Below are 11,964 nucleotides of genomic sequence, written 5' to 3'. Positions count from 1 at the left end.
AGAAAACCATGCCCTGGGGGAGTTACTCCATTGGAAGAAACAATCAGGAGGTACGTTGATAAATCATCAGACAGTGTGGTCACTCCAGAAATTGGAATGAGTTTTGACTCTCTCAGGGAAGTGTACGATTTCTACAACCTTTAATTATTTGTGGGAGCTCGAATTTGGTATAAGATATGGCAAGAGCCATCTGAATGTCGAGCGGACAGAGTGTATGCAGGAATATTGTGTGTGGGATGTTTGGTCAGTACATATAACACAACACTCGCAAGCACTTACATTTTATTTTAATCCGCTTGATCATTGGCTATGCGACTGCCTTAACTGCAGCTGGTAAATTCCTTTTTTATAGGGGAAGCCTGAGCAGCAAAACAGCCGGTGCGAATGCCCTGCGATGGATGGTTCATTGCTGGGCACAGGGTCAGCCATAACCATTCATTGTCATTGATTTGTGGTGAAAAGGTTCACTGTCCATCACATAAGCACATAGATGTCTACACAAAAGATCTAGTGAAGCAACTTAGGGGAAATAACGTGAATCTCAACAAGGTGTACAACATAGTAGGAAGCTTCTTCAGTTCATCTTAGAATGTGCCTTTCACAAAGAGGCCACTCCGGAACCTTTCTACACAACATAGTAGGAAGCTTCTTCGGTTCATCTCAGAATGTGCCTTTCACAAAGAGGTCACTCCCGATGCATGTGTTTGTGTGACAGTATATGGGGCTGCAATTTGACCTTGAGTCGGATGAGAACTACCAGTAAAGAGGATACAAAATGTAAGCAATTTCTTTTAGATTTTTTTGTGCCCTCTTCGTAATTGTTCTGCAAGTGTACGTTGTCGAAAAATTCTAATGATGAATCTTTTTGTGAGAAATACAGAGAGGAGCAGTCATGAGAACAAATATTGCCATTGAACAACATACAAATAAGGTTTACACCAGGAAAATGTTTGAATTTTTTTGATGAGAACCTTTTTGAGGGTCGAGCTTACCAGGTCGAGGAAATTGAGAAGAAGAAGTACATTGCAAGACACAACGATGTCGAGAAATGCGAGAAGTGGAGCGTGATTGATTACGAGGTGACCATGTCGGACAATGGCGAGTGGTTCGAGTGTGAATGCGGGCAATTCACCCTCATGGGGATGCTTTGTTACCATGCTTTGAAGGTATTTTTTATCTCAATATTGCTCATTCCTCTTCTATCTGCGAAAAATCATATTTTGATTTCCAATGTTTCAGGTGATGGACTATGCTAGCGTGAAGGAGATGCTGAAGCGGCACATCCTCAAGGGATGGACGAAAGATCCTAGGGACATCCTGTCCCGGCATCTTGCTCACTTCAAAACAGATCAGGTCGTGAACAAATCTTTCTGGTAACTGGGATGCACTTGCTGGATAGTCTGCTCCGAGCAAGAAACATGGTGCCGGGCGACCATGCTTCAGTAGGAAGAAGGCACCGTATGAAGGACTGAGTAAAAGGACAAAGTTCTGCAGCATTTGCAAATTGCCAGGACATGGGAAGACTACCTGCCCTGACAGGGGTGCCAAAACCTACAACCTGCAAGAATTGTGGCACCGCCAGACACCGTCGCACTTCATGCACCAGGCTGCTGTTCACCGCTGCTTCTTATTAACTTAGAGAAACACGTATATAACTCTGAATTTTAAGTTTCGAGGATTTTCTAGTGTGTGATTTATGCATGGACCCCCACGCATGTTCCTCCCCGAGTGTAAACTAGCTATATTTTTAACTATGCTGAAATGTGTGGATTTATAATATTTGGTTTCTGTACCTTTTAAGTCGTTTGAGACATGTGATTTTTTTTCCAATTTGCACCTGCTGATGTCTGGATGACAAATAGTTTTTCAAGTTGTCACCGAGCATGACTGAAAACTGGTCGGAGTGTTGTCCCTGTGCGTCAGTGAAATTGGCTTGGATGCTGGCCCCGAGCGTTCTTGCGTTTTGTCGACCACTGGATCGCTTGTGTGCGCCAAATGTATTCAAATTCGTAAGCTGCTGGCAACCAAATGTGAGGCCGAGGCAGGAGAGTGGACGTCAAGCCGGGACGGCTCAGGTAGTCCCATAAAAATGGCTGATCCATCTGACCTCCTCCTGTACCGGTGCCACAGGGTTGCTGGGTTGCATAATAAATGAGGCGGGCCCATCTTGGAATACATCTACAATACGCAGCATTCTACTGACCAGAATACGGGTCAACACGAGGATCCCAAGAACAGCAGGTGGATGAGATAACGGGCTCAGCTGTGCTCATGATCAGAAACGAATTTTCCCGGTAAGAGCATCTCAAAGGAACTCCCCAAAACTCCCCGATATGTCCAGGCGATAGTTCGGACTGAAAATACCTGCCCAACAACTGGCCACTCCAACCATCCCCGTTGGTCCTATCTATTTCGATCGTCTCTATTTGTCCTATATGTCTGGACCGCTCCAAGCTCAACCTCCATATGTGGGACGGAGATCAGGTGATCTGGACATGTCCAGCACATTGACCCAACCATCGCCCCCCAACCCTAACCCTCCCAAATTGACCGCCCCCCTTGCCCGACCTCTCCTCTCTCGTATTAGCCTCCCGCGCCCGCGCTGTCATTCACCTCTCTCCTAGCCACTACCCGCCTTCCTCATAGACGTCGTGCCCGCACATGTGTTGGATTGGTAGAGTTCGTGGGGCTGCTGTCCGCGCCATTGTGAACGCGGAGCGCCTCGCCGGCAATGACATTGTGTCCCCCAGCACGCCTGGATGGCGGTGGAGGAAGTCCACGACCTAGATGTGGACATTGTTTTGTTCACACCAGCACCATCCTCGGCCGCACCTGTGTCCGTGGACGACTCCGGCATGGCTTCGCAAGGGTGGGGCATCTCGGAGAAAAACTGTCTCAAGTTCGCACCAATCTATTGGATTGGATGAAGAGGGTGCGATAAGTGGAGTGAAAAGTGGACTTAGGATCAAGCCAAAGATAAGTAGGAGCACGAGGGGGAAGAAGTAGGAGAAAGATAGGATCCCGCATGATGGAGCGACGAGCAAAATGTTGGCCATGTGGGCAGAGCTCCTTTCCAACAAAGATATGGAATTTTTAAAAAAGGAGGACATCATGAAGGAGAAGAAGGAGGAGAGATACACACTCTACTTGAACGTCCAAAGAGGGAGGGGTGAAATTCGACAAGGAGAGGGTGATGGAGAGGATGGAGATGGAGAATATGAAGGCATGATAGAATATGTAGCTTGAGAAAACGAAGGCGATGTAATCATGTAGAGCATTGAGAGTGAGATTTACATATATAGATAGATAGATAGAGATTCACTAAGGATTTGAGGATCATGTTGGCTGCACAAGCCCAATGTATGTCAATGCCAAGGAGGGATCATCAATGTGCGCAAAAAGACTATGCATGAATTGTTGAATTTTATTGTCATGGATCATATTGGCTTGTGTAGGATCAGATATCGACAATAATGGGGGGGGGGGGATTTGAAAATTCCTTCGAAAAAACAAGTTCTTAGAAGAAAATCAGAGCACATATAACACCATCAGAACTGAATAGAGGTAAAACTAAGCAGTGCTGGCAATAACTTAGAGCAATAACAAGCCAAAACGTATCAAACATAAACATAAACTCAATAGATAGAAGTAAAGCTAAGTAGCAGTACATATAAGAAAGTCTAATAAATAGACAAACTAGCTTAAGTATGGAAGCGGCAAAGGCAATGTTAAACATGGCATATGGAATGGAAATGTTAAGTACTCGATAAAGTCTTCGATCACAGAGAAGATGCCAGGGGAGAAGTTCTTCAAACTCAGGTAGATTACATAGGTAATTGACTAAGAAGAAATAGAACCCGTAAACCTATGTAGAACGTATTATATGAAAAATACCAACAACATAATAACAATGTGATTTCACAGTAATTCATAAGTTGGGTCTATCCAACGCTATTGTTCAGATAACAATGTGTTCTCATTATTGATAACATCCTTGTTAGTTAAAAATGCACATGATCAGGAAAACAAGATCACCGTTAAGACATGAGCTAGTCCTAGAGGCATGACCAGGAATCCATTTGGTGTTTATGTTTCGACAGATGCAATTGAGTTTTCCTCTGAATCTCATATTCAAGAACGACCAATGCAATTATAACACATAAATATAAACTTAATTTATGAACATGGAAATATATTAATACATTTATTATTGCCTCTATGCATATTTCCAACATTAGCAATGCAAGCTTTGAGGTGGAATGGGGAACCGCCGGCAGCCCATGTACGAAAATAGCCTCCAAAGCCTGATTCTACACTAGAGCGATGCTCTACATTGTGCTTTAGAATAATTATGATTTGTGTTTTTTTGTGAGCATCATCAAAATTACAAGCCTAGCTAAATAATTATAAGGAAAGCGCTTCCGGGAGGCAACCCATCAATAAAGTTTTTACCTTCTGTAACAAGAAATATATTTAAGTTTTACTTGAATAAAATGCCAGAAATTCCAATAGCAAGTTAATATTGTAACTGTATGTGTTGCTGTGCTGAAATAAAAAGTTTTTTTTGGATAATTAACAGAGCATGCTAATATCATGATATTTTTTACATAGTGCACCTTTATGAGTTCTTTGAAATTTTGATTTACAAAAGTATTGATTGCATGTTCATATTTACTTATTGTCATGTTTAGACTAACTGATGTTATAATTGTCTTTAGTTGCTTAGATTCGTATGTGGAAAGTTTAAAATTGTGTTGCCATACCATAGCTAATGGTGGATCATAACTTTATGATCAGTTCACAACAAGGCATGCTTAGAATTAAATGATATTTATACTAACCTATCACACGATTTCTATGTAAGTTTTATGTGGACGAAGTTTTACAAACCGAGGGGGTATAGTGATATGAGAGGAATCAGGAAATGTAAGCGCTCATGCATGGGGGTGCCCAAGTCATCCCCAAGAAATATTCAGGAGATCTAAAGTTTCTAAGTTTGGGAATGCCCAAGGCACCCACCTTCTTCTTCAACAACTATCAGTTTGTCTTAGTTGGCTCTATATTTTTATTCATTCACATGTTATGTGCCATTCTTGGAGCGATTTTGCTTTTTGATCATTAAATCATCATATCTGATCATTTTTGAACGAAAGGGGTTCCCCCCTGCCCCATTTTATAGAATGACGCAGAACACATCCACTACAACAAGTTCAGATGACCACAACTCAGAAAACACAGTAAACAAAGCTAAGGCTGAAGGGTATAACTACCCTCCTACATCCAACATGAACGAGAGCGGAAGCTCTCTCACCACCAGGGAGGATCTACTACATAACCATCTTTTTATTATAGAGCACAATGAGAACAGGAAGAACGATCGAGCACATATGATATACTTTTTTTGCTTCGTCCAGGTGCACTGAACACGTCTTCATCCTTACTCATTGACCCCTTTTGTTCATCTCCAAGCAATCTGAAGTAGTTCTCCACGTCCCTTGTCCAACAGGAGGATGCAGCGCCGCAACAGTGTTGCTTGTGCATCGTCGCAGAGAAATTTCCATTTCCAGTGTTGCTTGGCAAGAATGCATTTCACATCACTCCATTTGCGCCCCTGAAAACATAATTCATTTCTCAGTCTCCACAAGCTCCACAAGGATGCAGATATCACCAAATTCAACACTGCATTTTTCTTATGTGAATGCTAGAAAGCAAAGATATTTTCAAAGCTAGAAATCCTGTCATTTTCAAAGAATTCAGAGATGAACTCCCACACTTGATGGGCTACAACATAGTCAACTAAAAGATGTTGGACAGATTCATTTTTTTGCACAAAATAAACAAGAGGGGTCATCCACTTGTCTCCTTTTTGCTAGGTTGTCCCTAGTAAGGATCTTATTATAAGAACACAAGCAAAGAAAAGCATGGATTTTCTGTGGGCATAGAATCTTCCACATTTTTTCACTGATAGCAGAAGCTATCCCACTAAAGTTAATCTGTGTATAAAAAGATTTCACTGAGTATATACCATTAGGCTCTAGGGACCAGATCGGTGTGTCAATGTCATCTAACAAGGGGTATTGTTTAATCAATGTAATTAGCTGTTCCCAGGGATCCATACCAGCCTGATCAACACACCTTCTAAACATCATTTTTAGATCACTACCATTTTACACTTGGACAACTGTGCACTCAGTATGGTTACATTTGTTAAATAAGTCCCAGGATTGCACTTTAAGGGAACAATCCCCTGCCCATGTGTCATGCCAGAAACTAACGAGTCCACCATTTCCTAATTTCCACCTGTAAAAGGTTTTGGCCGTAGATAGGGCCCAGGTGATACTCTTCCATAAAGTAAATCCCACTTCACCTTTTGCCCAGAGGAGATTAGGAGAATTCGCTCTATTTTTATGCAAAATGATTTTCTTCCAATCTGCTTCAGAGTTGTCAAAAAAAAACTTTTTTCCCACGAAGCCAACAAGGCCATATTAAATTCTTTTATGTTGGGGATCCCCAACCCCCCAAATTCTTTCTTCCTAGAAATCCCAGTTGGCCAAATGGTATTTGTGTTGATCACCCAAATTCCACCAAAAGAAATGGGCCATCTGGGAATTGATAGCGTTGACCGCCCACTTGGGAAATTTGATCACAGACATGAGATATGCAGGAATGCTAATCACACAGGTACAAAGTAAAATTATTTTTCCTTTATAAGTAAGGAACCTCCCTAACCAACCATAAATGCTTTTAATAATTCTATTAATGATAGGTTGAAGGTCTTCTCGTTTAAGTTTATCATAGTGAATAGGCACTCCAAGGTATTTGATAGGAAAAGAACCAATTTTACAGTAAAAAATCTGAGCAAATTTCTTGGCAACTGCCTCCTCCACATTGATGGTCATCAAATCACTTTTGTGAAAATTAATTTTCATCCCTGAGTGATTTTCAAAACAGGACAAAATTCATTTAAAATTTCTCGCTTTATGGACAATCTTTTTCAAAAAGAGTATGGTGTCATAAGCATATTGCAGACTGACCACACCCCCTGGAATTACTTGGGGCAAAAGCCCAGAAATCAGGTTTTGAGAAGCAGCTTTTTAAAGCATTTTGGTAAAACCATCAACTACCAGTTTAAACAACAAGGTGGAATGTGGGTCCCTTGCTTGAGCCCCCCCCCCCTACAAAATGAGGACCAGTAGTATCATTAATCCTCACACTAAAAGTGTTGTGGACTAAATTATTTTTAATCCAGGAAATCCACTTTGGGCCAAAACCTCTAGAGTGTTGCATCTCAAAAAGGAAATCCTAGCTAGCTCTATCATAGGCTTTTTCATAATCCAACTTAAGCACTAAACCATGAGATCCAGATTTTTTTACCTCATGAATAACTTCATGGGCCATCACCACACTCTCCAAAATGTACCTAATTTTAATAAATGCAATTTGGTTAGAAGAAATCAACCTATAACCAATAGGGGAAACTCTGTTGGTCATAGCTTTAGAGAAAATCGTAACACCACAACTACTCAAACTAATAGGTCTAATTTTTTTCATGTCTTTTGCATCAGGCTCTTTGGGAATAAGAACAATCAAAGCAAAGTTTAATCTATGCAGATCCAATTTACCCTCTCAAAATCTTTCACTAAGTCCATAAAATCAGTTTTAATCACATCCCAAAAAGTTTGGTAAAACAGAAAAGGCAGAGCATTGGGGCCAGGGGCCCTATGAGCATAAGATCCAAAGGTTGCCTCTTTGATCTCCTCCTCAGAAAAGCTTTTCTGCAGGTGGTCATTTTCCTCCCGAGTAACTAGATCCCCTTCCTCACAAAAGGAAGGCCCAAGACTGATGTTATGTTTATTTCCAAAACCGAATATGTTTTTATAAAAGGTAGTAGCCACATCCAACATCTCTCTTGTAGTATAAACATGGCCATTTTCTCCCATTAGTCCAGACAAGTGGTTCTTGCTATGTCTATGATTGGCTAAGGCATGGAAATAAGCATTGTTCTTGTCCCCATCAATGATCTTATGATCTTTGGACCGTTGCCACAAGGAAGTTTCTTCTTTACGCCAAATATTCGCAAGTTCTTTTTTAACCTCTTCCATTCTAATTTTATCACTATCATCAAGTTGGTTTTTCTCAGAAAACACGTCAAGAATGTCAAATTCAAGAAAAAGCTCTCTCTTCTTTTTCTTAATCCCTGCTTCGATATTAATACTCCACCCTTTATCTTTCTTCCTAAAAAGCCTACTCTTGTTCATCCACACATCCATCGCACATATTCCAGGAACAGGTGTATTCGAAATGTCGGTGACCAAAATTTTAAAGTTTGGGTGGTCAAGCCACCATTTCTCAAAGCGAAACATTTTTGGGGAGGTAACCCTCCGAGCACCCGTGTCAAGAATTAAAGGAGTATGATCACTCCCTATTCCAGGGAGAGCAGTTACCACCAACAAAGGAAAATGAGCATCCCAGGAAATAGAAACAAAGAGTCTATCTCTAACAGCAAAAAATGGGGATGTCTTGATTATTATGCTAACTTCTATTAGCAATATTGATTTTCATAAGGGACCATTTATTTATCCAGTCATTAAAAAAATACGAAAATTGGTTGTTAATGACCCCATTGTTCTTATCAGCACTAGATCTGACCAGGTTAAAACCACCACCTAGCGAAATTAGGTAATTAAGTTCAGACATAGTTTCATGGAGCTCAGCAATAAAATCCAATTTAAACTCGCTATAAGCAGTACCATATATAGCAATAAGATGCCTGATAAACCCATCGCTTTTGTTTTTAATAGTCGCAACAATGCATATCACTTATTTACAAAACCAATAACCTCAAACAAATCATTTTTCAGACCCACAAGGACCTACACCCCCCAGCCGTGTTTACAGCAGGAAAGCTATGCCAAGTGAACTCATCCCTGCCAGAAATACTCCTGAGGACGTGGGTATCTATATTCTCTATTTTGGTTTCAAACAAACCAACAAAATCTAAATGATTGTTGTTAAGGAAATCTCCTAGGCACTGTATTTTACCAGGTTGTCCTAGACCACGTATATTCCAGAAGGCTCCTATCATTTAACTTTAAAAGGATGAGACAAGCCAAAAGGCTTCTTCTTAGTATTCAGAATTGGGTTTTCCACACCTAGATCAGCAATGCCACCTGATCTACTAGGAGAAAGAACACCAATCTCTGTATGTGGGGCAACATCATTAATATCCTCTAAATCCAAACTATCAGGGAGAACAATCTCAGGATTAACATAAGCAAACTGAAGACATCTAGCTTTCTCATCATTAATTAGCTCTAAAATAATATCATCTTGTTCTTTCCTATTATTACCGATGCACAAGTCAACTTTAGTAGTGTGAGAAACAAGTTCATGAGGTTCCATGTTAGCAAATGATTTACCTTTGAAAGTAGTTGGGATCTCCATGTTTTTGGATCACATCTGATCACTATGAATTGGGAGAGCTTATGTGTGATCATGCCTTGAGAGAAACACGAGATGGAGCTGGAGCTGAATTTTCAGACACGAGCAACATAGAATCGAAGTAGCAAAGGTGATCCAAAAATAACCAGTGGACAGCAACCCGGTTTAGCCGGCAACCACAACCTGAAAATAGCAAATGAGCATGCATGCCATGAGCATAGCGAATAATCAAACCGAACACCTGTCGCCCCTGAACAGATGTGTATATAAGGTTGGGCTCTGAAGCTCCTGGCCTGAAAAGGATCAAGGATCGAGGAGGATTCCACAGCCAAAATGGCGTTCAGGAACGTTGCGATGAGAGTCTTGTTGCTCCTGGCGGTGGTGAGCGCGGCATATGCTGCCAAAGGCGAGGCGGAGAAGAAGGAGAGCGCAGATGGTCCGGCGGCGTCCGGTCCAGCGGCGTCCGGTGAGGGCGGGGAGTACGACATCACCAAGCTCGGCGCCAAGCCCGACGGCACAACGGACTGCACCGAGGTACGTAGGTGCTGAAGGAGAGAGAATATAAGAATGATGATGGATCGATGGATCATGTGGTGGATTGCATTGCAATTGCATGCAGGCGGTGGAGGAGGCATGGGCCTCGGCATGCGGTAGCACCGGGAACCCGACCATCATCATCCCCAAGGGTGATTTCCTGACTGGAGCTCTGAATTTCACGGGGCCGTGCAAGGGCGACGGACTCAACATCAAGCTGGAAGGCAACCTGCTAGCTTCCAACGACCTGGCCAAGTTCAAGTCTAACTGGATCGAGATCATGCGCGTGAAGAAGCTCTCCATCACCGGCAAAGGCAACATCGACGGTCAGGGCAAGGCCGTCTGGACCAAAAACAGCTGCCAAAAGAACTACAACTGCAAGATATTGCCAAACGTACGTACGCGTGCATAACATTATACAGTAATAATTAATTGTAGGTATGAGTATTCGTGCGCGCATTCTGCTTAGTATCAATGCAAGGAAATGCTATTCGTATGTACGTAAATGTGCATGCATACATGTACCATGCAGTCGTTGGTGCTGGACTTCTGCGACGACGCGCTCATCGAAGGCATCTCTATCATCAATTCCAAGTTCTTCCACATGAACATCTTCCAGTGCAAGGGCGTGACCGTCAAGGACGTGAAGGTGAACGCGCCCGGGGACAGCCCCAACACCGACGGCATCCACATGGGCGACTCGTCCAATGTCAGCATCATCGACACCACCATCGGCGTTGGCGACGACTGCATCTCCATTGGCCCCGGCTCCACACAAGTCAACATCAGCGGCGTGACCTGCGGCCCAGGCCATGGTATCAGCATTGGCAGCCTCGGGAGGTACAAGGACGAGAAGGACGTGACCGACATCACCGTCAAGAACTGCGTGCTCAAGGGCTCCACCAATGGCCTCCGCATCAAGTCGTACGAGGACGCCAAGTCGCCCCTCGTAGCATCCAAGATCCACTACGAGAACATCGAGATGGACGACTCGGGCTACCCGATCATCATCGACCAGAAGTACTGCCCCAACAAACTTTGCACCTCTAAGGGCGACGCCGACAGGGTCACCGTCAAGGACGTTACCTTCAAAAACATCACCGGCACCTCCGCCACCCCCGAGGCCGTCAGCCTGCTCTGCTCCGAAAAGAAGCCCTGCGAAGGCGTCACAATGTCCGACGTCAAGATCGAGTACTCCGGCAAGAACAACAAGACTATGACTGTCTGCACCCACGTCAAGGTCACCGCCACGGGAGTCGACAAGGCCAACACATGCGACGCCTGAACCATTATACCACCCTGCGCGACATGATTTCTTTTCTCGGTATTTCCATTTTCGAATCCACCTAGTGTACTAGTCCTCTCTGTTCTTTTCTTCTTTTTGCGATCTCGGTCATTTCTCTGTCAAGACTCGAGAGAAGATACAGAGCAAAGCCAGGAGATCGTCATTTAGTTTACTTCATGGATTGATCACTTACCTTTATGTAGCTAACACAAATATATGTATGTGCCAGCTCAGAGCCACTTGATCCATGTAGTTTTGACGATTTTGGCTTTTATTTGTCTTGTTGATACTCGTGCCGGCTGGTAAACCCTGCCGGAATGAAGGCATTTTATTTATTTATTTTTTGATCTTGTGATTTATTGGGTACTGGTTTTCACATGTTACCACTCTTTATCCTTTACTTGCAGATTCACTAGTCAAAGGTGGTCTACTCAAATACAGCAGTATGGCCTCATCCACCTTCTCATTACCTTTGAGATTTTCAGAAATAGGCATGAATTGAGTGGAGAGAGTGGCATGAAAATTTGTAGACTCCCCTTATGAGATAGGGATTTCTATTTTGATGCTCCTCCTTCCTTAGTTCTTGCCCCGCTCATCTAACATCGCTCACTTTTGCCCTCCTCTACTCACCTCCACCTCACAAAAGACCAATCGATGCATTGCCGTCGGGTCAAATCCATTGACCGTTACCTCGCCCGGTACCG

At 42.9% G+C, this 11,964-nt stretch overlaps 1 protein-coding gene across 1 annotated transcript; it reads left to right on the top strand.

Annotated features, from left to right (window-relative positions):
• The first annotated feature begins 9,724 nt into the window (after window positions 1-9,724).
• Window positions 9,725-11,610, top strand: LOC123159918 (exopolygalacturonase). The gene is made up of 3 exons (XM_044577723.1): window positions 9,725-9,975; window positions 10,061-10,369; window positions 10,508-11,610. The coding sequence occupies exons 1-3, from the start codon at window positions 9,775-9,777 to the stop codon at window positions 11,258-11,260; spliced, it is 1,263 nt and encodes a 420-aa protein (XP_044433658.1). The 5' UTR covers window positions 9,725-9,774; the 3' UTR covers window positions 11,261-11,610.
• The last annotated feature ends 354 nt before the right edge of the window (window positions 11,611-11,964 follow it).

This window comes from Triticum aestivum, chromosome 7B (genome assembly GCF_018294505.1).
Source record: "Triticum aestivum cultivar Chinese Spring chromosome 7B, IWGSC CS RefSeq v2.1, whole genome shotgun sequence".
Taxonomy (NCBI): domain Eukaryota; kingdom Viridiplantae; phylum Streptophyta; class Magnoliopsida; order Poales; family Poaceae; genus Triticum; species Triticum aestivum.
This window is presented reverse-complemented; position numbering and strand designations above follow the sequence as displayed.

Coding starts and splice junctions, on each gene's coding strand:
- LOC123159918 (XM_044577723.1), top strand. CDS start 9,775: ATGGCGTTCAGGAACGTTGCGATGAGAGTCTTGTTGCTCCTGGCGGTG. Junction 9,976..10,060: donor GCACAACGGACTGCACCGAG/GTACGTAGGTGC, acceptor AATTGCATGCAG/GCGGTGGAGGAGGCATGGGC. Junction 10,370..10,507: donor ACTGCAAGATATTGCCAAAC/GTACGTACGCGT, acceptor TGTACCATGCAG/TCGTTGGTGCTGGACTTCTG.